We start from the raw sequence: 26,520 nt of genomic DNA, 5'->3' as shown, positions 1-26,520 counted from the left end.
CCCTAACAGTTCCTTAACAACAAAAGCTTTAGGCTATCATAGGGCTGACTGGACATCCGCCATGTTTTTTACGGAGTATCCCAGATTCTAAATAAGGCTGATCGTCTTCCGCTACCCCAGTATCAATCAAGATGCTTGACTTTTACCACACCCCATTTTCCTGAACAATTTCCCCTATAGCTTATTTGAAAATCTATTAGTTTGTAGTGACACCACTAGATGACTTCCGAGCTCACTAGCTTAAGAGTACTGTCCTGATATTAATAGGTAAGTGATCGTTTTTTCTTCCTTCCTTACACATAGCTCTAGAAATACACCTTGTCTTATTCCTCTAGTATATTTGCTTTTTGCATTACTCAGTGACTTAGAACCCATTGTCAAGGATCATCTTTCATATTTCAAGCCAGTTTAATCTCTACAACCATGATATAAAGCTGTTGATCCTGGCGGCAACACATTGATACCAATTTTTCTTCCTGTCCCAAAGCCAAACCCCCCCTCCCCCTCCCTCCCCACCATTTCATATTCCTGCAAGTGTTTGAAAATCAGCAGTTTTTTCTATTGTGCAGACTTTCAGTGAAATCTGTAAGGAAGACCTTCAGGTTTTATTACCAACGTGTGTGTGTGTGTCTCTCTCTCTCTCTCCTCTCTCTCTCTCTCTCTCTCTCTCTCTCTCTCTCTCTCTCTCTCTCTCTCTCTCTCTCTCTCTCTCTCTCTCTCTCTCTCTCTCTCTCTCTTTTTTGTCTTCTCTCTCTTTTTTGTTTTCTCTTTCTCTCTTTTTTGTCTTCTCTCTCTCTCTCTTTTGTCTTCTCTCTCTCTTTTTGTCTTCTCTCTCTCTCTTTTTGTCTTCTCTCTCTCTCTTTTTGTCTTCTCTCTCTCTCTTTTTGTCTTCTCTCTCTCTCTTTTTTGTCTTCTCTCTCTTTTTTGTCTTCTCTCTCTCCCTCTCTCTCTTTTTTGTCTTCTCTCTCTCTCTTTTTTGTCTTCTCTCTCTCTCTTTTTTGTCTTCTCTCTCTCTCTTTTTTGTCTTCTCTCTCTCTCTTTTGTCTTCTCTCTCTCTTTTTGTCTTCTCTCTCTCTCTTTTTGTCTTCTCTCTCTCTCTCTCTTTTTTGTCTTCTCTCTCTTTTTTGTCTTCTCTCTCTCTCTTTTTTGTCTTCTCTCTCTCTCTTTTGTCTTCTCTCTCTCTTTTTGTCTTCTCTCTCTCTTTTTGTCTTCTCTCTCTCTCTCTCTCTCTCTCTCTCTCTCTCTCTCTCTCTCTTTTGTCTTCTCTCTCTTACACACAGCCAACACTTCCATAGTAAACTCAACAATGATAGTCTTTGTCACCCAAGTCTCCATATGAACACTCTTTCCCCGCTCCCTCACATGCACCTCCTACTACCCTCTCACTTAACTTGGTTCTTGATTTGTACTTCAGATTGGCGATGTCTTACCCTATTGGCCCAAGATCATTTATGTGACTGTAGTTTAATTTTTGTGCCTGTCATCTGACCCAATTCACAGAAGGACACTGGTTAGCACATGAGCTTTAAAAGTTATTTTTACAGATACACTAATAATGGCCTGTTCACGCAGTCATACAATTCACGTTCTCTTTCAACAAGCATAGGAAATACTTTCACGCAGTCATACAAAATCGTTCTCCACTTGGACTGATGTCCCAATAGGCGTTCACAGAGCTATTGTCCGAAGTAGAATGTTCATGATGTTAGATGGGTAGGAAATACACCCATGAGGAAACAAAAGCTTAGTATTAAAGTGATGCAGCTAAGAAAGTATGGTTTGTTGTATTCTCTTTTTCGAAATTTGAAATGGCAGTTAGGTGAAAATATCGAAACTCCTCATCTTCTATGAAGTTTAACATCTATTTGTCCTCAAATATTAACTATTGCACAGCCCTGATACCTTCTGTATGATTTGTTTCCCAACAGGAATTTCGGCATGGATCACTGTAAATTTTTTAACAGGTAGGTGTATAATTATGCATGGGGGCATGTTGTGGTGGAAGATGTGTTTTAGTAACATGCAGACAAGTAGCTTTGTTGGGAGAGGGTTTAAGATTAAGTAGATACAAGAATGACCTCCATCAGATGCAGGTGTAACTTCTAGCTCAGCCTTTGTGCACTCGCTGTCTGCCTGTCAAGGAACCCCCACCACCTTGCCATTCTGTGTCATTTAGTGTCCTGACAAGTAGGACACCACAGGACACTCGAAGGGTTGTGAAGATGATTTCTGACCTCAAAGCTTCTTTGTTACTGAGCTTAAGTATCAGCACCCCATTACCAAACAGATCTCTCCAATTAATACCTGACTTGCCCTTCGTACAGTGAGGCAGCTATTGTAGTTCTAGATGACCTGACACACAGTACAGATTTACTGCAAAATCCCCAACTTACAGAATAACAACCTTTCAATCTTTTCGGTCATGGAGATTTGGTTAAAACCATTTATGTGTCAATCGGGGGTTCTTGTGAAATCTGTTCCTCTATGGATTTTTCAGTGAACAGCATACAACATACAGATTAATTAATTCGACGTTATTATATAAATTTTCTGTTTAAGAAAGAGAGCTTCACACATACAAAAAGAATGATGTCCTTTAAAACTTCTAAGTCAAGTTTCCAAATGACATCACAAAAGTTATTGAATTTACATTTCCACTTCTACGGAGAGATGTTGCAGAAACACATGATAAAAGACAAATAATGAGTAGACAATCCTGTTAAAAAATAGACAGAACTTAGATATAGTAAATGTGATCCTCTTGTAAGCAGCCATGTACCTAAATAATTAGCAAAAAGACCTTGTTGGATTCAAATTGGGCTCCCCACGGATCATTTAAACACATTCCAACTGCAACACAAATTGTTTGTACAGAAGGTATGTATTAATCATCTTTGCATGTGTAACAAGAATCAAAACTTTTTTTCACTGCTAGACATGAGAGACTAATCAAATATGCTTGTGAATGGTAGTTATCACTCTTTTATTTTTTTACAACCGGTACCTATTCTCTCTTGCTGATTCAAAGCTTTGGTTTCTGGGCGCTACCTTATGTGGATGACACCCTGAATAGTTTTAACTTTGGCTGGGATATATCAACTCTGGCTGAGCCTTAATAACCGCCTGCCAAGTATTCACAGCTGGATGGCAGAAAATGTTCTTAAGCCTAATGGAGACAAGGATGAGATCTTGATTTCTGAAGAGATTCTCTGATGTGATGCCTTACGGCCATACTTTTAGGCAACACTCCATATCTAGCCAGTTCTGTGAAAAAACCCTGGATTTTTGGGTGGACCTGACCTATATTGAGGCACCCAAATTGATAAGACTTGGACTGCATGCCTTGTTCCGCTGTGGACCATGAAGAAAATGATTAATTTTTTTCCACACAGTAACAGTGTGACGTATTCAATGCTACCATCCTTTCTCGCTTAGACTAGGGGAATAACCTCTATTTAGGCCTGTCAGAATATCACACTGGAAAGTTGTAGGGCATTAAAAATACTGATGTTCGTCTTACCTCTGGGGTCTTTACATTTGACCAGGTGTCTGTAGTGCACTGTTTTCTGCACTGGCTCACAGTGAAACAGAGGGCGCATTGCAAAGTAGGCTGTATGATGCACCGGAAGTTCTGTAATTCCAGCCCAAAATAGCACGGGTTACTCAACATGTACCAGCCAGTTCTTTGAAGTCTGGATCCCTGATGCTCTTGTGAGTGCCTCTGTTCCGGCAAGAGCACGTGGGAGCTAGATTCTTAAGGTAGCTGTCCATCGTTTAGAACTATGACAACTCCATTCCTTTTTAATGTGACCCTAGGTCCCCCAACACCATGATACTCACAGGTGTATGAGAGATTTAGACATAAATAAATAAGAATTCATGTGAAGTTTTTACCTCATTGCCTTTCTGTGATTATTAGAGACATAGACAATCTCAGTTTTTCATTGTGGTTCAAACTGGAGAATCCGCCGACTCCTTGTGATAGCTCCTGAACCTATTTCTCTTGCTTCAACTATTACTACATGATTTAGATTATTTTGCCTCAAACACAACTTTTGATTGAGGATGCTGAAAAGCTGTGCCCTCTCTATTTGCTTGATGAGTATTTTTACCTTTATCTAGGAAGACTGCCCTAAGGTCTCTAGGTTTCAGTGGGCTGCTTGGGGCAAACAAAGCGATTCTAAGGTCCGGTCCTTAGATTAGATTGCATTCTGTTGGGTATCAACAATCGTCCTGTTGATGTGAAAGGCCGGCCTCCACCTGGTAGATTGACTGATCAGAGCACACTCTGTCACAGATGGTTCACAAACTTATGGTGGTCGTAGGCTTCATCTCTGTGCATGGCAGATATTTTACTTGTTCCATGCAATTTTCCATGATGCAGATGCAAAACCTCTTGTTTGCTAGTGACCTACGGGCACCTGAAAGAGGACTGGGACTGCAGGACTCCGCTTTCAATTGTAGGAGCTGTTACAACACGTTGGCCTGCTGATAGGAGTAAGATGCACTTAGTTCCTCTGGCAAAACATAGGATGAAAGAACTGACTGCAGCTTCAGCTACCCTTTGCATAGGGAAGAGATGAAGAGCAGCAGTCCAAGAGCATTGCCATTTTGCCTACATTTCTTCCATTTCTAACTTGTCGGGCTCTTGAAGGAAATCTGCTTGAGTACTGTCTTGACCTTGAAGCGATCATCATTGGTTTCCTGTTGTGCTTGAGCTGTCCCAACTTTAATTTCCAAAGTCTGTGGCATAAGGGAACAGTGGTAAAATCAGCCCCTGATGACTGCTCTGAAGCTGAAAGCAGTCTTCTGACCTTTGCAGTTTTTTAAAATGCAGGCCTTTTCTGCAGTTTTCTCTCCTTTATAAAGCAAATGGGTTTAGCATGAAGATGATTCCCATTACCCCTCCATCTGAACTCTGCTGCTCTGAATTTGTCACTGTTAGTTATGCAAGATTATCACTTACCCTGTTGTTTTGAATGAGTCTGACACCTTAAGTTGTCTTCAGCTCTGAAAATACACAAATAGTGTGTGTCTTTGTGTATATTGCCTACCGTTGTTTGAAATACAGCAGTCTTCTGAAGTATTTAAAGTGGACCTGCATTGAGTCATTTTTCTAATGCATGTTGTACTTGGTTATATACTTTATAAAATGTACAGAGTCACATATTGCTTTATCAGTATTCTTTACAATATTATCAATCTAAAGTGCATGTATAGGTAGGGCAGACCTGTCTAGAGAGCAATGGAGATATATTAATACAGACAAAAACAAGATGGCAACAGAAAAGTTATTCTTGCCAGGTGCTGTCTGCAGGCAAGGCTCTTGAAGGTTCCATTGCTAACCGATAAGAATGTCATTTAAAAGATGGGCTCTGGCTTCATTCTGAAGTGGAGTTGCATTGCTTGAGAAGCCTATTTTACTAGATTTCTAGGTGCTGCATTTGTTTGTTTCCAGTTTGGTGATGTCAAGGCTAAATGGATTGTACTGCCCACCAGAGATCTTGCTTTTGTTCTGATAGGCTGAGAAATTGATCATTAAGCATCGACTATACTCTCCTGCTGCCACACATACATTGCTACTGACCTAGACTAACTGTGTTTATACTGTATACGTTGAAGTCTCATGGTACCGTATAGTGTATGGATGACACACTTGTGGGCTGGGAAGTGGTTCATGCATATCCGGTTATGTGTTGTTTTACTTACCTGCACTGTATTTATTGCACCAAGCACTCAATCTGGATTGTCTAAGAGTGTGTTCCAGATGGTTTTGGGCACTTTGAAAAGTCAGTATAGCTATAGAGTAGCTGGGAAATATATGTGCAGAAGATCCTGCAAGAAGTTATGTTTTTCTCATGTATGCCAGTAGGCATGCACAAAGCACTAACATTAGTAGGATAAGAGAGCGGGAGGCAGGCCTCTGATGGTGAAGTGTTAAAGTTTGATTTAGAGAGACATACGGCTGTTTGGTTGGCCATTGGCACTTTCATAGATATGATCTTGCAGGGAAACAGGAAAAAGTCTGGATCACACAGGGCAAGTGGTGAGTGAGAGTAGAAGGCAATATGAGCTTTTTCTTAAGAGCACCACGTTAACAGTGGGTTAGCCTTGGGTTTTATGGTAGATGTTTAGAAAATAACATGGCACCCGAAAAGGTAAGAGCTAGTATTTAGTCGAAGTGATGTGGTGCATGAGGCCTTTACGTTTTGGTGAATGATTGCAAAAATGGTTCAGAGGTTGTCTGTCTACTAGTAATCTGAGAGTGGGAGCTGTTCATGCTTTTGGAGGTCGAGGGGAGTAGTGTGCAAGAGTGAGGTCGTTCTGAGAGGAGCGAAGAGTGTGTACCATGCTTGGAGTATTGCTTAAATGTTGTCCTGACAGCATTGTTCCTTCTGGTGTTGAAAAAACAAGACTGTTTTCTGAGTGTGAGTTATTTATTTGCATGCAGTCACGCTGTTCAGTGTTTTGGTGCACATTTAGGAGTTGCAAGCTAGGGTTCAGGTATTGAGTGCTTTCCACGAGACACATAGACACATGCAGAGCTTTGTTTGAGATTGTTTCACAGTTATAGTTGTGATTATTTGGTGTCTGATGAAGGTGAACATTTAATTGCTTTGGGGAAGAGCCATGTTTTCAGAGATTTGCTTAAGGTTGGGAATTGTGATGTATATATGAGTTGTGTTGCTTAGTTGAGTGGCTTTTATGGATATTGGAGAACCTCCATAGTGTTGCTGAGACTGTGAAATGGCTAGGAGGCCTGTAGTTGCTAATCAAATGGAATTCATGGCAAGGTTCAGGACCATCACAAACTCTTCCCTGAGTGATGCTTTGCTGCTTTTGACTGGTGCAGTGTCTAAGAAGTTTCTAGTGTAGGGTGTGAAGTGCTCTAGCTTTGTGTTATGAAAGTGTTGAAGTAATTGAGATCCTGCTTTAATCTGGTTTGCCATGTTTGCGGCCATTGGCACAGTGTAAGCAGTCGACAAGTAGATGTTCAGTATAAGTTCTGCTTAAAAACAAGGGTCGCGAAAATGAGGAAAGTTAATGGAACAATGTGATTTAATTGCTTCAGACTTTAATTTGAAAAATCATTTATGATTAGCTTTACTTTATAAACTGTGGGAAATTCTCTGTTTCAGGCAGTTTAAATAATTCAGGAAAGAAATTGGTGGGAATGCTGGATTTAGGAGGCGGATCAACACAAATCACGTTTCATCCGGATGATGAGGTAAGTGGAATGCATTATAGCAACTTTTTATTTTGAATACAAATTTCTAAGCATACATTTTTTAATTTGCTAACCAAGCACATGCCTTCTTGTCTTCAAGCCAATTTATGGTTGATTCATGCAGTTGAAGTGTCATGAACTTCCTTCAAATGATCAGACACTCCCATCTATTTTTAGCATTGCTTGTCTTCATCGTGTCTCAGTTGAATATGACTCGTTATTTCGCATACAATTACTTCGCAGCTTTTTACTGTGATACTTTTACTTAGCAAATACGGTTACTACGCACGTTTTTAGTTCACATACCTTTACATTGCAAGTGTTAATGTATGCGAACTAAAAATTTGCCTAGTAATAAAAACCCAACGCTACACTAAATACAGATACACTGCTCTACACGTCACAAACTCTAAAAACACTACCCAAACCCTCAAACACTCCACTACCCTATACTACTCAAACACCACTACACTACACTAAACCCTAAATCACTACCCCCTGGACGACCTTCCCCCTAGCCCGCTCCCTACACTCAAACACTACCCTGCACGCACCCCAGACACTACCCTAAAACACTACCCTACACAAACACCACAACACTACCCTACACTAGACAAAAACCACAACACTACCCTAAACCCTAAATCACTACCCCAGCACACTCTGCCCCTACCCCCATTCCTGTCCCTACTCCCAAACACTACCCTGCACGCACCCCTGACACTACCCTAAAGCCTAAAACACTACCCTACACAAAAAACACAACACTATCCTAAACCACTACCCCCAACACGACTCTGCCCCTACCCCCAAGACGGTCCCTACACTGAAACACTACCCTACACAACCCCCCAACACTACCCTAAGTCCTAAAAGACTACCCTACACTAACACTACTCTAAACCCTAAAACACTACCCCCAGCACGACTCTGCCCCACCCCCATTCCTGTCCCTAGTCCCCCAAACACTACCCTGTACGCACCCCCAACACTACACTAAACCCTAAAACACTACCTTACACTGCACAAAGAACACAACACTACCCTAAACCACTACCCCCAGCACAACCCTGCCCCTACCCTTCACGGTCCCTACACTGAAACACTACCCTGTACGACCCCCCAACACTACCCTAGACCCTAAAACACTACCCTACACTACACTAACACCACAACACTACCCTAAACCCTAAAACACTACCCCCAGCACAACACTGCCCCTTCCCCCATTCCTGTCCCTACTCCCAAACACTACCCTTCAAGACCCCAGACACTACCCTCAACCCAAATACACTACTCTACACTACACAAACACAACTACACGACCCTTAAACCAAAAAGACTACCCCTGCACGACCCTCCCCCTACCCTTAAGTACTACACAGCCCCTCTTACCTCTCCCACCTCGGTTCCTGTCTTCTCCGGCTTAAAGTCCGCAGTCACCTGTTGAATAATCACAAATTATGTCGCCGTACACGCGCATAGTGGGTATGGATGCATGTGCCTCCTGCACTCCCTCTTTTTTTTAAAAGCAGGGCACAGTCTCTACTTCTTGTAGCCCCGAAATGATGACACGTCAATCAGAGGCAAATTAACCCCGCATTCACTGTTTCTTGAAAGGGACAATACCTCTACACCGTTGTGATGAAATGGAAGCGCGTTGAAGCGGAAGCGCGTCCGTTTACACACAACGCTGTGGTTAACCTTTACTTCACATGCATTACTGGGTCAGCTTTAATAACAACTTAAACCTGGAGACCAACGTCAACAAACAGGTGAGCAGTTGCTTCACCCTAATGCGGGGCCTCCGAAAGCTGCTACCTCTCCTTCCAGCACAGACCAGAGCAACTGTAGTCAGGAGCACCATTCTTAGCCACCTGGATTACTGCAACGCTCTGCTACTGGAATCTCCTGCATATCTGATTTCCAGACTCCAGAGTATCCAGGCGGCAGCAGCTAAAATGGCACTCTCTCGAGGACGACGATCCTCCACCACTCTAGCACTGGCCGAGTTACACTGGCTGCCCGTGCATCAGAGGATCCTCTTTAAATCTCTATGTACTGTCTTCAAAGCAGCACATGGTCTGGGTCCCAAACCTCTACAAAACAAATTCCAATGGTATGAGCCCACACGGACCCTCCGCTCCTCATCCACTAACCTTATTAGCATACCTAGAATCAGGAAAGCAACTCACGGCGGCAGAGCCTTTAGCATAGCAGCAGTCCACCTCTGGAATAGCCTTCCTATTGCGATTAGGAAAACCAGTGAACTGCTGCCTTTCCGCAAAAAGGTAAAGACCTGGCTCTTCCCTAAAGCTTAACCACCCCAAGAGTAACATGTTCACTCCCCCATCCTGCCCCTTGATGATCACTTCTTAGTCGCACTTTTCCAAAGCGCCAGGATGCCCGTAGGGTTGCAGCGCACTCTAAAAATGGCATAAATAAATAAAATAAATAAATTACAACTCATGCGATGTAACAACTTGCGTAGTAAAGGCTACGTGTTTTAACATTGCATGCGTTGTAACACTTGCGAAGTAATGGTACGCGTTGTAACAGTTGCGTACTAATGGTTGTTTACCGTCTGTTTGGTTGCAGGATTCTATATGGTGAACAGCATTATTTTGTTTGAATTCCAGCATCCCAATCTGCATGACTAGCTCACATCACCATCTTGCCACACTATTGCACACACTCTCTGTCAGCTATCTCAAAGCATGTTCTTTGCTTGTTACTCAGTATATGAATGTCTTGGGGTAAACTTTGATTGAAATGTTATGATTTTCTCTTGTCGTTCATAAGTCCTTCCTTCTTTTGTAAGAACTTTGTAAGATTTCCTTGACTCTTTTGCCTGAAGTTGATCCCACTTTGGACCCCATGTTTTAAGGGTAGAAATGCATGGGTGTTCTTTGCTTATATATATTTTTTGCACTTTAATATAGAGCAAACTAAGGTTGAACTTTGCCCAAAGGTATTGGAGTGCTTTACATGAGCTCCTGTTACATAACACAAGGTCACATTTATTTTTTAGGCAAGGGAAGATTAGGTGTTTCCCAGAACCACAGAATGTTGACCCAATGCCAAGACTCAAACCGGTTTGTCAGTTCCAAAGTTGACTGTTCTGGCCCTAACGCCAGATCTTATCCTTTTTGTGGTATACCACTTTTTTCTTTATGCACATTGCATCTTTTGTAGTTTTCGGTGCCCTCAGCAGGTGATCTCCTATGTTTGAAAAGTGCAGACACGTCGGTTTTTATCTGAATTGGCCATTTGCTGGACTGGCAGCTCTGGTACAAAACAAACCTATCATAACATGGAGCATTATTATGGATAATACCATCATGTGACAGGTAGAGTCTCTCCTGATGGTCCCATAAAATGTATAGTTGGTTATTTTTTTCTATTAATTGTGAATTTTAGCGGTGTCATGTTTGTTCCTACTGCATATGGTCATGGTTTATATGTTAAGAGGACAAAGGGTGCAGTGGTATTGTCCTGCTTTGGCACCTTCGCTACATTGTGTGTTTTGTCTCATTTAAATATTCTGTAGTCCTGCAAAGTTCTAGAAACTTGACCATTATAATGGATGCTCCTCTGGCATTTGAATATACCTGTTTTGTGCTGGCTACACCAGCTACATTTTTGAAATTTTACACAAATCACATGCAGGAGTCATATCTTAAAGCACCTGAAGTGTCAATGGATTTCAGTGGGTTTTGGTGGCAGATTTATGAACAACTTGCAGTTTGCTGTTGTGTGCATCAGTTTTTCTTTGAGTGGATGAATGTATGTGGACCTGCAAAGTCACTGTATGCAAGCAACATATCTGAGGGGAAATGAGAGAGACTATATTATCTGAGCCTCTGAGCCCAACCTCAAACCAGTTACTGCTTTCCATCAGTACATTTTGAGGGTGCACTTTTTAATATGTAGACGAGAGAGACACCGCAGCACAATACAATACAATATTTTATTTGATTCAGACATCTATTGAGATCAACAAATACATACACATGAACTCATCCTTATTAACCCCTTCTCTGCGGGGGTAATTCCCCCGCTGTGCTGGGGGCGGGCGCGTACAGTGCCCCGGTGCTGATGACGAGCTCAGCTCGTCATCCGCCACAGTGCTCGTGTGCTGATGACGAGCTGAGCTCGTCTCGGCCACGCCCGTTCCTTAGAACGCTCAGCACAGCAGGGGAATTATCCCCGCGTGTGAGCGTTCTAACGGCCATGACGAACTCAGCTCGTCATCAACACACGAGCACCGTGGCTGATGACGAGCTGAGCTCGTCATCAGCATGGGAGGGGTTAAAATACAATCACAAAACTTTAAAAATTCATAATAAAATAGAACAATAAAAATGCTTTAAAATCCACCTGTGCAACATTCTGTTGAATAGAAATGTTACAATTATGTGCTCAACTTTAAAACAATTGCAAAAAACGTTAAAAACATTTAAACAAGTTATGACAAACTAATTCATTGGCTGGAGAGTTACACAGCATCATTATGTCATGAGCTAGAGTCGCTTTATGCTTTAATTGGATAGGTTTTAAAAATCGTCGTCGAGCCTCTACCATTCTTGGGTTTGGACAGATTAGTAAAATATGAAGTAAATCTTGTCGTCCTCCTTTACACAATTCACATATGCCTTTATTGTTATTTATACCGTCCCAACTGGCTAGGTATGTTGCTAATGGGAGTATTCCCATACGTAAAAGAATACAACCTCTTACCCCGTGTTCTAATTGGAATTGTAAATAGGGCGCATGGGTTTTAAAATCTATGCCTTTAGCGAATGCTTTATACTGCTTTAGCTCAATGCAATATTCTTTGTCATTTTCGTAACTGATTAAAGGGAGTCAAATGTTCTAAAAAGAGCTTTAAATGCGCTGGGGACCAGTCCTGTAAAAGTGCTACAGTGCATTGAGAAACCTCAACAGCCTTTGACAAATTCCTATTAAAAGTATACCGAGATGCTTCCTCTCTGAAAGTCTCCAATTTTAAGAGATACCTTAATGTGTCTGGTGCTGCGTGTAATAGATTATACGCCACCTTATGATGTTAGAAATTATTCGAGCGAAGATTTCCGTTAGAAATAACTCCTGACAAAGAGCTTGAACTGGTACCGACTGAGACACCTTTACTAATTATGACTGCAGCACAATATCACAAAGAGATCTGGTGGTGTTCCAGGACCTCTCTAGAAGCACTGTAAAGTAGAAACAAATTTCCCACTTCTCTCCACTTCTACATTTCTCTCTTCTACACGACATGTCTTTAAATGTTCTAAAGAGGATATATATCGAGTAACACTGGGATGAGTATGAATAATTACTTATCATATGTGGCCTATGCACAGCATCTTTTTGTTCTAACCAGATTAAGATGTGGCATTGTTCATTATCTTGTAGCTTTCCCTACAATGCGGTCTCATCCGCTGGAAGATTATTCATGTCCATGTGATAGTTTAAGTAAACAGAGCACGTTGCACTTTTTGTTGTATTGCAAATTTTATAAGAATCTTAGATGTTTTTATTTAAAGCCACTTTTTATTAGACATAACATCAGGTCACATAAAGTGGCAGTGAAATTCCTGATGACATTAGGTGATCCCCTGACTTGCTAAAGTGTTGCCCTGTTCATTCTGAAGGCAAGTTTTTAAGCAGTATAGAGCTGACATGAGTTTTTATAGGATTTTAGCATTTGTAATCTATTATTTCATGTGCAAAAACCTAATTATAACCCACAAAACTATTTTATTTTCAGTCACTGCTCCAGGGCCATTTTGGACCCAGAGTTACTTACTGGCATTGTACAACGCTGACTGGACATGTTATTATCCTAGTGTATAAAAGGCGCTGTCATGCCTGATCCAATCTGGTACTTTTTCCACTCAAAGAATTTGTTCATCTGAATGAAAAGGATATGTTCAATAACTTTAATGCTGATAACTCTCTTCCAGGTTTCAATTCTATTTGACTTTTTTAAATTTTTGGGACCTTCAAAGACAACTTGAAACACAAGAACGGAATGTGAAGGATGAACTCCATTGTCCGCTGTATACAGTGCTTTGGATTCTGGTATGACAGCTAGAGTTACAGTGTCTACCTCTGCATGACTTTGAAAACTTGCCACTTTTGTAGGAGAAAATTGATGAATAAAGGAAGTTTCCTCTGTCCCCCGAGATACAAGGGACTCTGTTGACTGATTCATTTTATAGGCTGCTTCCTCTTTTGAAGACACTGCATTCACTAGCAGTAAGAACATCCACTAAACGGATGGGGATTATGGCCTTGTGCATTGCTATAGTGCTGTATGTTCCATTGCAAATGCTCCCTCTAAGGAGGGTCTGTGCAGGCAGGGGTCACAAGCAACGGATCAATAGGAAGATCTAGTCTTGGTGGAGCCCAGAGTTTACCACAGTCTCAAACAGTTAACTGCAAGAACGTTCTGCTGGAGCAGACCATCTTTGGAACCACAGTTGCAGATGACCATTAACAGAGATACCTCTCGTACAGGAAGGAGACACACCTAAACAACATAACTGTTCATGGTCCTGGATGCAAGTACAACGAAATAGTTGCATCAAATTTCTAGAGCTGAGAGTAATAGAGGTGGCTCTCAGAACGTTTTACATGCTCATTCAAAACAAAACTGTTTTGGCACAGACAGGCCATGTTCTATGTCCAGAAGCAAGGGGACATTCACTTGATCCAGCTGTCAGCATTAGCTCAGTGAATATGGCACTGGGCCATTCAACAGCACATCTAGCTCCTAACAGAGCATCTGCAGGGGTGGACAATCACTTTGAAGACCTGTTAAGCTGGTCACAAGTGGGAGATGAATCCTCAAGTACTTCAGCAGTACTTCCAAAGTGGGTGATGGCAACAGTTGATTAGTTGACCACCTCAGAAACCTCAAAATGCTCAAGCTTTGCCTCTAGGTACCCACACACACAGTCTGTTGGAAATACACTATGAATGAACTGTGTACGGATATTTGCTGACACCTTTCCTGACCTACCTCTGATCCCTTATGTGGGGAGACAGTTTAAGCAAATGTCCATGCCACCCATTCTCATTGCACTAATGGGTGTAAAGCAACCTTGCTACTCAGTGCTACTGAATTGCCTGTCCACCCACACAAGATATTGCCCTTAAAGTAGACCTCTCAACTCCTTATTGGGTCAGTTGAGGCTTCCAAATCTCAGGAAAATTAACCTTCCCGTTTGGCACCTGAGGTTTTAGAGTTTGGTTACCTGCGACTACCTGAGGGGTATTTGTACACTCTGTGTAAGGAATGCAGACCACCACTGGAGCTTGTTATGCAGCAACATCAAAACCTTTTGTCACTTACTGTAAAATCAAACAGAACATTTGAATATTCAGTTCAGGATCGAATCTGCTAATTGCTACACCTTCAAAGGGCCGGCTTGGCATGCGCATCAATTGGGCATCATTTGCGATTTTTGCTTACATGCAGATCAGACAACGTACATCTCTATTGAAAATTCCCATTATTAAAGCATTCATAGAGAGACCCGAGAGTCAACCACTGCAGGACTCCACCGATCCCAACTTGTGACCTTAATGCGGTTTCCACCAGACTCATGGGACCACCTTTTAAACCCATCACATTCTAGTGGCAATCCCTTTCTTGCAGAGTGTTAGTCAGTTGTAGCCTTTAACGGTGGAGGTGGAGGAGCCATTCCTCCAGGTTCACAAGGATAGAGGTGCCCTAAGAACCAACCTTTGCTTGCTGCCAAAGATGGTCTCCTCATTTCTTGTCAACCAGACCACTGAGTTGTGGATTTTCTTTCCACACCCCTAGACAGTGGCAAAAAGGGCATTACACAAATTAGATTTGAATAGGGTTGTAATGTATTATATTGATTGGACCACATTCATTCTCAAGATGAAGCAAAGCTTTGTTGCATTTGCAAATCTCCTGCTTGGAAAATCCAGTTTCACAGTTTCAAAGTTTAGCCTCCTCAGAAAGATAGTTAAGTGCATTAAGGTATGTTATGCCAAGGCAAAACAAACTCTATATTCTGTGCTGAGAACACATTCTATACAGAAAGAGGGAGCTGCAATGGCTGTTCTAAGCAATATACCACAAGCAGACATTTGTCAGGCTGCTGCACGGCCAATACCACACACTTTTTCTAGGCTACAGTGTGTAGACTTTCAAGCCCGACAAGAGACACAAGTCAGGCAAACAGTTATTATCACTTATTTCCAAACATCTTGGTAGCCACCAGTTTTAGAGAGAGTGCACTTCTTAATAGTCTATGCAGAGCATTTGCAGAAGTATGTTCTACAAACGGAAAATTATACCCTTAAAGGGTGACAACATTAAAAAACCTTGGCTGGGAACTAGAGGGGTATCGGATAAGCCAGCAATTAATTGTAAATTGGCCCTTTCATGTGAGAGGACCGATAGATGTTAAGGATGTTTACCTCAAAATACCATGACAGAGGCTCACAGAGGGAGTATAAACCGAATTAGGTAAAACTGCGGTAGAAACTGCAGTAGAAACAGAAGTAGGTAAAACAACTCTTTAACTATTTTAAACAGTTGTCTCATTGAATTATGTGTGGAAGCTATACTAGAGGAACAGTAATAATATCTAAAAGGAATATTTTCTGGGATTTCATATGGTGGTTTGAAGATGAAAATCTATTTGTCAGGCACAGTTTTTATTCCTCGACAATCCATTTCAGGTTGCAATAGATAAATCATTGGCATGTTGTCTGGCTCATTTGAAGGATCCAAGTGTGAACATCTCTTATCAGAAAGAGAGGTGCACTTCCATAGCAATCTGTTGCAACTCTAAGCGATTGTGGCTGCTTGTGGTTGTGTTTCCATCACTCAGTGCAGGGAATGTAATTTATGTTAGCAGACACTACCACCGCTATTCTGTAGTGCATCGGGTGGAGCAAAGTGGAGTCCATGAAAAAGTGTACCTAAGCTTATGTGAAGTATGTTTTGCTTATTACAGACACCACTATGTACTAGAGGAGTATGTAGAAAGAGCAGGCTTCCTGAGGGTGCGTAGGGAGGTGTTTCTATTGTGAGAGACATTTCCTTCTGTGCTGTTTAAGTGACGGTGAAAACAATATCAGGATAAATGCTCTGATTTGGCTTCATCCAGATTTCTTTTTAAGGAATGGTTGTTGGTTAAACGGTGGGTCTCTTGCTTCTGGTCAGATGTCGAAGTTCCAGAAATTTTACTCCAAGCAGAACCCCTCTGGTTGATGCAGTGTTTGTTCTGTGGAAGTTTTGTTTACGTCTTCCTACTCTCCAAGGTTGTGCGAATTGTCCATGGCACAGCTGTATTTCCTTAAGTTGTGCTCGGAGTTGCCCTCTCCGGGTTGAGAGGACCCCGTAACAGCTGTATTTCAGACAGTCATGATTTTGGGGAACCCCTCACTGGCTCAGGAGGATGTGGTGAATAGACCCTTTAACTGGATGAAGGCAGGGGGAGGGCGGTTACTGCTCATGGACCTGTACAGTCTACAACTCAAACTTTAGGCTTCTGAAAGTCTGACATTTAAGAGCCATGGCCTAACGAGATTACTAACATCACGGAGAGCATATATGGAAGAGTATAAACACCAGGAGCGGCCCATGCTGGTAAGAGCGGTGAGGCAGGACTCAACCAGGAGGAGGGAAAATTAAATAGGATAGGATAAAGTTTATAAAAGCGCTTGAATGCTGAGGCGTCTTGGCGCTGTGAGGTGAGGGACTGCATACAGCTATGCCAGACCATTTTAGACCGCGGGGAACAGTCAGGTTTTTAGTTGTTTCCTGAACAGTTGTCTGTTTGGTTGAAGTCTCACAGTAATAGGCAGTTGGTTCCATAGCCTGACTGCACAGTGTGATAAACTCCTGCCTCCCCACCTGGCTCTGCAGATTTTAAAAATGTACGAAAATCAGCTGCCCCTCCGCCATATAATGTCTTGTAAACCAGGCATATGGCTTTAAAATCTATTCGCTGCTGTATCGGGAGCCAATGCAATGACCTGATGGCAGCAGAGGTAGAGTGGCCTTTCGGGATGTTTAGTATTAAACGAGCAGCAGCATTCTGTATTGATTGCAATTTAGCCCTCTGCGCCTTGTCAATGCCTATAAATAGTGCATTGCCATAATCTAACTGTGAAAGGATAAGGGCCACTTCCACTGTTTTCCTTAGCTCCTGGGGAATGAAGAGGAACACCTTCCGTAGAAGCTTCAGTACAAAGAAACAGGAAGAGGTTACACGGTTGATCTGGGCCACAAGAACTAAGTTGGTCATCAAAAATGAGCCCCAGATTCTTGACCTTGGCTGATGGGACAGGACATTCACCAGCCTCTATCGCCCAGTATGGTTCCACCGGGACGGACCGTTGCCAAACTCCATCACCTCCGTTTTATCTGTTGTGGTAAGCTATATTCAATGCACTTCTCTGTATTGTTATTTATATAATTATTTATGATGTGCTGTGGGTTCTAGATCTACTAGATTCTAGAATTCTTATCTTATCTGTAGTCAGTGCAAGCCTGTGATGTGAAGGGATCTGTTGTACGTCCTTTTCCTCTAGAATAAATCTTTTTCTTTTAACCTTTTAACTTTGAGATTCAAGACCTTTATTTTATTGGAGGAAACTTACTACATCCGTATTAATTTTGAGATAGATACTGCTAATCCAGCTCATGATGCGAGTCAGACAAGCATGGAAGCTAGCGGCAGTGGATTCGGACCGTTTAGATACAGAGATGACAATCTGTGAGTCGTCCGCATACGACGAGCGAGAAACCATGCTCCCTGATGAGACTGGCCAGTGGGGGGACATATATGTTGAATAGAGTTGGCGACAGTGCTGATCCCTGTGGCACTCCACACTGGAGAAGGAAGGATTCAGATTGCAGATTTTCCCAGTGTATGGACTGTTCCTTAGCATCTAGAAATGAGGAGAGAAGGGACAGAGCCCTAAATACATAATTAATTTTCCCTCGTCGTCGTCGTCTGTCGAGTCCCTCCCCCCATCCCGCCGCACCACTCTTATCTGCATGGGCCGCTCCTGCTATATACTGGTTTTATGCTAAAAAGCTGTAGAGATTTTAAAGCTGGTGTAGTCTCTATTAGTTCTTTGTCTCCTAATTTGGACTTTTCATTACAATTAAATAATACAGGGTTACAAGTCTCCACTGATGAGCATTTATTGTTGGATCTATCTGTGATGTCTCAATGTCTAGAATGCATAGACTTCCTCCTGCAAAGTATGTTAGAGTACATTGGGACTTGATTTTAATATTGACCCAACTGGTGAATCCTTTATTTGGGATTTTACATTGCTGTGACACAAAGTAATTCTCTACCTCAGAATCTCGGATGTAGTATATATATAAATGTATGAAACAGATACCAAGTTGCTTCCCTACAAATGTCCTGTATGGAAGAGGTAGTGGCTGCTTTACCGTTGGTAGAATATGCAGTAATCCCCATAAGGTAAAGTCCTGTTAGTAACTTGAATATCACTCTCGATACAAATGACAATCTACTAAAGTAGTTTATCAGTTGTAGTTAAGTTCCTGTAAGCATAACAATAGCCCTCAGTAGGTGCTTGCAAAAAAAGGCGCCTGGCCTTTTTTCTGGTGTAGTAACTTTAACCATAATGTTGAGTAGAGACCTTCAGACTTTGTCAGCTAGTTGTATGTGAAGCTGCTGAAAAATATTCTTGAAGAAACAGTTCAGACGACAGTTTGTAGTCCGGATGTTTCCCCAGTTTCGTTTTCTCCCTCTTGAATTATCTCAGTTTTTTTAATATTAGGGGGTTTCATACCCTTTACCTCTCCATTAAATGCTGCCATCTTTATAGATTCCCCGTCTGCCCGTTTGCTTCTTTCGCCTGCCCTTTGTGTCTTTTATTTTTTAATTAAGGGAAAGCTAAACCCTTTCTTACCTGTATTACTACCTCCCTTAGCCTTCATTGTTTAACATTTCTCTCCTCACTCTTCCTACACCCTGCGGTCTGGTGAGGCACATGCCCCTTCGCCTCCCCCTGCTGTTTGTCTGTTCCTGCTAGACCCCTTTCCATAATTTTCCTCCACTTCTTCTTTTTTATACCTACCTTGTTGTCTTTTTCTCTTTGTCTTCTGTAGTCGTCTTCTATTGCTCACATTCTGTCGTCTTGTTTTTCCTTGCTGGGTCCTAGTAGACATAGAAAAAGTATGTATATTTTAAACCCCTTTTTAAATGATTTATTCATATCACTTATCATGTGATTCCTATAATTGAAGTTTCGTAAGAAGTTCTAACATGTTTGTATATGTAGGACCTGGATTCCAATCCACGTCCCTATACGGGCTGACTTTATGAGGGCACTCTAATCATAAACTTATCACAATGCTTTGAAAACAATGCAGCCACTTAAGGTAATAATATAGCACAACAAAGCGTACATCGGCTGAGGAACCAGGAGAAGGAGCAGCTACACTACAGACCCATACAACAACCCTTCCCCACAAAAGTTTTACAACATACAACTTGCTGTTGTTTTTTTTTATTTTTATTCAAACCCAGAGTGGTTCCTGTGCACAATGCATAGTGCTTAGAAACACCCGGTCTCGCTTTTTAAGGCACTACTGCCGGGATTCTTATTAGAAACCTGCAGATCACATCAAGACTCAGAAGTGGATAATAAACTCACTGACCATTATACCTAAGCAGGAAGGCAGTCACATGCACACAAGTATTTGGTTCTATTTTTTGGTATTTTTAAGATGAATTTTAAATACTACGAAAACAATTGTTAGCTTGGCTGTTATCCTTCTCCAGATGGCACAGAGGTGTTCTGGTTCAAGCAAGCATTGTGTTTATTTCCTAATAGGTAGTTTTTCCACAGGAGAGGTGTTAAACGTCGATCCAGGAATGCTAGATACATGCCATACTTTGAGGATATTCACAGAATATTTAAATGAGTTTCAGTCAGACTCCTCATATGTAAATATTTTATTTGATGTGATGTAAATCTGCCATAGGTCTGGTCCTTTTGGACATTCATTGGCATCCCCTGCTCTGAGCTGTCTCCCTCGCCCTGAGAATATCACTTTATCTAACAGGGCCTTAATCGGTCAGATAGCAGCCGAAAGCACTGAGAAGTCACCTATGAGGCAATCGGGTGCAATACAAATACTTGCCTTCTTTAAACTATGAACATTTTCTACAATTATTAAATCAGTCTACCATTGAATAGTTGACAGAAACTGCCAGCTGTTGGTACGTAAACACAACTTGATCAGTGGTCTATCTGAGGTGCCCGTATGCTGGGTTGTTCTTGCTAAGAAAATTAAACGTCCTTATACTGACTCACCAGCCGCTACATGATCCCATCTCTAATGAGCATGTCTGCAGTCATCAATTCCTGATTTTTATTTCTAAAACCATACTTGGCAAAAGTTAAAAAAAATCTTTCTTAAGGTTCTTCAGACGTTATTCTTTCTCTTTCAAACATGTCTTTCTTCCATAAGCATGACCAACTACCCTCTTCTGAACCACGCGATTCATTCTCCCACTGATAGGACCCTCTTTGGGTCATTCCACCATGTGAATCCAATTCCTTAACTGCCTATGGTCTTTTCATCGTGTAACACCGTCTCCTCCCAGCTGCTTGACCCGCTGTGAGCTTTTCAGGCATGATAATCCTTCTTCCATAAGCATGACTGTTGGATTTGGTCACCCCCGAACTTTTCGCCTTCACCCTCCTGTTTTCTGAATTTCTTTTTGGTTGATATTAGGACTTTGTGAACATTACCACGGCTAACCAGTACTAAAGTGTGTGTAGTCTTCCCTTAAAACATAGTAAAATTGGCCTACACCTACTAGACATATTTAATTTACTTGTAAGTCCCTAGCATAGGGGTACTGCATGTACCCAGGGCCTGTGAATTAAATGCTACTATTGTGCTTACGGCACTCATTGTGCCACCCACAAAATAAGTAATTGGAGCATAGCCGTAGTACTGCTTCTTTGCCCACTGTCCTTCCACTACTAGCAATTGTTCAGCTCTTTTTGTCTTTTAGTTGCAGCACTCCATGAAAAGTGGATGTGTTTTTCAGGTGGTCTTCCCCCCTCACGTCCCATGCTGTGTTGCTGCTTGCCCACTCCTATTCATAACTCCTTCCGTCTTGCCCTGCTTTGTTGCTTGCTCTTTACCTCCTGGACCCCTTTCTGTGCTGAAGATATATTTTGTTAACTAAAAAATTAAAACTTAAAGGGTTTAGAGCCTGAGGATTACTTACTGTTGGTTGGCTTCAATGCCACTCATACCCTTGCTTCTCATTTGTAAGAGTCTCCTGATTTCACTTTCTCTGTGTGTGTTTGTCCCTTTGGTGGAGCACGGACTAAGTATAGCTTCCAGTCTAATGCCAGAATTCTTCCAGGGGTCAAGCGCTTCTGGGGTACTTTATTAGTCCAGTTGAAGCAGTCCATAAGCGTTCATGTATTTGCAGTCTGTCTCCCCTCTCTGTATGTTTGTTGCTGCCTTTCTCCTCCAGCTGTCCATGGCGTTGCTTGCTCCATCCTGCCTTCCCCCCGTCAGGACTTGGACTGCCCCTCCCACCCTCCACTCGCTGTCTGTGCTGTTGTTTGCTCCCTCCATTCCTCCTCTTGCCGTCTGTGTTCTAGCTTGCCGTACTCTTGTGTTGCTTGCCATCCCACCCTTCTCCCACACTGTCCTGCATTGCTTGCGCCACACGTCAGACAAGCCACAAGAAATAAAACACTGACAAATCCAAATGACTTTCCCTTACACTGGAGCTTTGTAAATATTTTTTAGCCATAATATACAGCAGCAGGGCTACTCCGTAACATGGCTGAAAGTAAGAAATGGCCACCGTTTACCGCATCATAGCTTTCTTTTTTGGGGGGAATATACTTTTAGCTATGCTGCACAGCAGCCTCCCTGGCTTTACAAAATAGCTAAAAAACACATTGAGAAAGCCAATACTTCTCGCATAGGCGAGACCTATTGGCTTTGCCAATGCTTATTTTCCAACCAGCTACTGAGGCCTATTATAATGCTTCCAAGGATGTAACTACAAATGGTAAATTAGCAATGCTAGTGGATTGTCATTTGTATCAAGTGTTATAAAAGCTACTAACACAACTTTGTGGGATTACTGTACATTTGACAAAAGGCAAAGCAGTTGCTACCTTTTTCATAACAAAAATTTGTAATGAAGCAACTTGGTCACTGTTTAATACATTTACAAATATTAATTTCTGTATTCCGAGACCGTCACAGAAACTTTGGGTTATTGATAAGTAGAAATGTTTTCGGGCAGATTTTCTTTAATGCTTTCTGTGCCCCCTCGAGCTAAATTGTTTAGGTATTGTGGAGGGAATCTTTCAAAGATGACAAATCTACTTTAGGTATAGCATCTTTTAAAAGGAAGCTTTATTAGACTTTGGTAAACTTGATTCTCATGAGTTTTCCTTACCTTCTGTAATTCTTTTGTTACTTGCCAAAATCCAGGTTCAGATTTTTTCAGTCTCCAATGATCGCCCATATGGTAGCCATCTCGGGCGGAATACGGATGCCGGCTCTGTCGCACAAAGCCCCTTTTGCATTCATTGCCTTGGAAATTTGAGACCGTCACTAACGGAAGGAGTCGCCTGTACGACTTAACCATATGTGAGGAATCCACATTACGGACGCCGGTCCTGCCGCATTAAGCCCTTTGCATCCATTGCTTGGAATTAACTGTAGTGTAGTTCCTATCTTCCCAATAGGCTCTGCGCATTGGAATAATACCTACAGCAGTAAAGGCCTAGGCCAGACGTTAACTAGGTCTACTACTGTCGATACTAGACTTAAGTTTTGGGTTTGCCAGCGTAGCTCAGAGTTCGCTAGAAACTTTCTCGAATGTTCAGGAAAGAATTAACTCCCCTGATTAGACAAGAAGGGATTTAGTTTCTGACAACCATAGAACATGACAACTTTGCTCTCCCCTAATCAAGAGTGTATCTCCAGAGTCGTGTGAGCACAAGGCAATTATTTTACTCAGTCAGTACGTGCATTCTTAGTCTCATCAGATTGTAGAGAAAAGGAAGAGACGGGCGTGTTCAATAAAAAGGTGTTATTTATTGATCAGTCTCTTTTCTCGTACAAGAGAAATGGATCGATATTATTGCAATACTTATAGTTAAGTAAAGTGCATACATTAAAAGCAATAGTATAAAGTAATACTGTAAAAACATTGATATGGTTTCTGAGCCATATGATGTTTAAAATGATTAAAATATATTTACATACACATATACATTTGACTAAACGTACTCAACTGGTGTTTCTAAATACGCCTACCCCGTGTACCTGACCTAAGTCTAATGCGTGGGCGGGAATAGAAAGTTACAGTTTAAGTTAAGTTTGTTTTTGCCAAGTGAATAACTAAAGAATTCTCTGTGAGGGGTTATTCAGTTCTGTACCTGGAAGTTAGGATGAATGAGGAATGGTATCTCTTTCTCTGCTCTCGATATTCCAGGCTGCCTGCGAGGGCTGCCCAGAAACGCCGGTGCTGGATTCTCGGCAGGAGAAAGCAGCGCGTCTCTCAGCGCGTCAGGAAGGCGGGGCTGCTGCCAGCGGGGTCTGCTCTGCTTCTGGGCTTCGGCAAGTATGGCTGCTCCGTCTCGTCACCACGCGTGTGTTTGCATAGGGCAAGATCGGCAATATTTATACCTTAAAGGTGCCGAGATTGACGTAAGGATGGACATAGATACGTCAATAAAGATGTCATACGACTTGCTCGTTAGCACATTCTTTTACTGAAGTTCTCTGTGAAATCAAAACAATGGCCGCACGGATTTTCCAGGTTGTCATAGGTTTGATTTGTTATGAGAACGTCGTATGCCTTATCAGGGGCTGGAGGAATGTTGCTTGTCTAATTAGATCTCAAGCGTTATGACCTAATCAGATAACACGTTCCTGTGCCGTAGTGTGACTGCGTCAGATAACGGTATCTGCATCATGGGGGCTTTTCTTGCCTCATGGGCTGACTGTTAGTTAACTTGATAGTTAGTTTAACCAGAATAGGGTCAGGAATAGGGGGATCGATTCAGAACCTATAGGAATACATGACAAACGACCTTCACTAACGGAAGGAAATGCCCATCATTACTTAATCATATTTGAGGAATCCATGGCCCGCACAACCCCCCGGGTGTATGACACGACCATCATACCTACTCAGGTTACCCCTACACCATCCTGAAGAAGACCCGCAAGGCAGAGGTCACGGATCACCCTCATAAACCTAAGTCTGGTCGAAACGCCGACACCCCCATAAGTAGCCTGGACCACAAGCTCTATTCTTAACGTGCCACCTAAAGATACATATTTGTGTATTTAAGAATTGTACTAAAATAGTTTTTGACTATTTTCACGTGGCCAGGCCAGCCAAGACTGGGACATATAACCAGTCTAGTATTAAAATGTTTTTATTTCTCTTCTTTTCACTACTATTTCACCCCACAAACACCAGAGCACCTCTTTTTTGCACGTTCAGTTTGGAGAAACCTACCTTCCCTACCCCCCCTCGTTTAAACAGTGAATAATCAACTGTTCACCATATGATATAAAAATACATGTTTGGTGAAGAATACTTTGGTTGTTGCACTTCTTTAATTTAAATTACTGTATTGATTACTGCAAGCTAATTATTGTTCATGCTCATGAAATTGTTGTGAATTTTATATATATAATTTTTGAAGTATAGGTCTAGGACCATTGTTTTTTGTATCTCATAGAAAAAAGAAGCGGGGACTATGCCCTCTTCTTTTTTTCTATGAAAGAGGGAATTGTCTAGATAACCTCAACCACCTACCTGTGTAATTCAAAAGATAAATTGGCGTCTTTGCTATTAATAGTTGCACATCGGTGCCCACTGCTGTGGCTGTGTTTCTCTCAAATAGTATTTTGGTTTGTTGCAGCATCAGTCTACATCTTCGGTTATGTCCAGGAAAGACAGTGATATTAAATTCTTCATTCCTGTTTTTTGATTTACAGAAAACTCTTCAATCTTCTCCCGAGGGCTACATCACTTCTTTTCAGATGTTTAACACTACGTACAGACTCTACTCATACAGGTTTGTTATTAGTTTACCCCTTACAAACAACCTTGTTTGAAAAAGCTCCACGGTACTTGATGCTGGATTAGGGGTTTGTTCAGTCCATAGTAACGTCACTGATGAGGACCATTAACGCCAACATTGGTCTGGTGGTTTCAAGTGCTCCCTTGTGCAGTGGCCCCGACTGATTGAGCTTAGCTGTACCTAAAGCAGCAGTACCAAATCTGTTTTTTCATATACCTAGTCCCTGTGTGGAGTGGCATCCTGGACAAGAAACACAATGGACTGGAATGTGGCCCCCAGTAGTTGCCAGTGGCTGGGATTGAGTCAAGCATTCCCTCATCTTAGTTTTTTGTTTTTTATCGACAGTGCTAACTCTGGTACATCTGTATCTCTGCACAAATGAGACATTAAAATGGAACTGTCTCATGTTTTCCAAGGTTCAATAAGAGCTATGTTTTTTTTATATCATGATAAATGTGAGTACTTCATCAAATGCAGTCTAAAGAAAAACGTAATGCTGTTGGTGAAACAGTACTTAATATGTTGCTTTATGAATGGACTTTGGAGAATCAGAGCTGTAATGGACCTAAACAGTGGTTCAAATTCTGCAATGAGGCTTTAGGAAACAAATACATATGGGCCAAAGTCATAAAGAAAGCTGTAAATCTACTTTTGTAAAAGTTATCTTATGCAGACTTACGTCTTTTTGTAAGTGACAAACATTGGCATCATTATCTGTGGCTTCCGCAGATTTGCAGGCGTACTATTGGTAATGCTGTACACATTTTTTTTATGTTTCTATTTTCTCAATATGTCATTATATGCAAGGTACAAGTACACATCGAGGAAAAGCATCACTGCTGTTTTGTTTGTCCCTCCACCTTAAAACCCTTCTTACTGAGGAGAAGCCCCATCGCCTGCACTCCCACGAAATGTGGTGTTCCGTTCTCCTTCCCACCTTGGAAAGGATGTTTACTTTGAATTCTTTGCATAGCAATTCTAAGACCGCTTCCAAGGTAGGAACAAGGTCTACGAGGAGTTTGTTAAAGTCCAGAAACTCCCCTGTTTGTGTGTGTTCGCAAACTTTCAAAACTTACTACATCTTGAACCTGTAACTTCTGACAGCTTGCTTGGCATTTACTACTGCTTAATTTTGTACAGTCAAGGCACAC

At 41.7% G+C, this 26,520-nt stretch overlaps 1 protein-coding gene across 5 annotated transcripts in view; it reads left to right on the top strand.

Moving 5' to 3' along the window:
- ENTPD6 (ectonucleoside triphosphate diphosphohydrolase 6) overlaps nucleotides 1-26,520 on the top strand; it is a 480,760-nt gene that overhangs the window by 153,777 nt on the left and 300,463 nt on the right. For 4 of the 5 annotated variants that reach the window (XR_013596224.1, XM_078649068.1, XM_078649071.1 and 1 more), the window contains exons 6-8: nucleotides 1,929-1,968; nucleotides 7,144-7,228; nucleotides 25,284-25,363. Coding sequence is in view for 4 of the 5 variants with exons in the window: in XM_078649068.1 (XP_078505194.1) it covers nucleotides 1,929-1,968; nucleotides 7,144-7,228; nucleotides 25,284-25,363 (205 nt within the window). In the remaining variant the exon portion in view is untranslated. Of the gene's footprint in view, nucleotides 1-1,928; nucleotides 1,969-7,139; nucleotides 7,229-25,283; nucleotides 25,364-26,520 lie in introns of all 5 variants that reach the window. The other variant, XM_078649070.1, reaches the window with a different exon arrangement.

The sequence above is a fragment of the Lissotriton helveticus genome, chromosome 6, assembly GCF_964261635.1.
Source record: "Lissotriton helveticus chromosome 6, aLisHel1.1, whole genome shotgun sequence".
NCBI lineage: Eukaryota > Metazoa > Chordata > Amphibia > Caudata > Salamandridae > Lissotriton > Lissotriton helveticus.
Note: the sequence above shows the minus strand (reverse complement) of the source record. Positions and strands in the feature narration are given on the sequence as shown.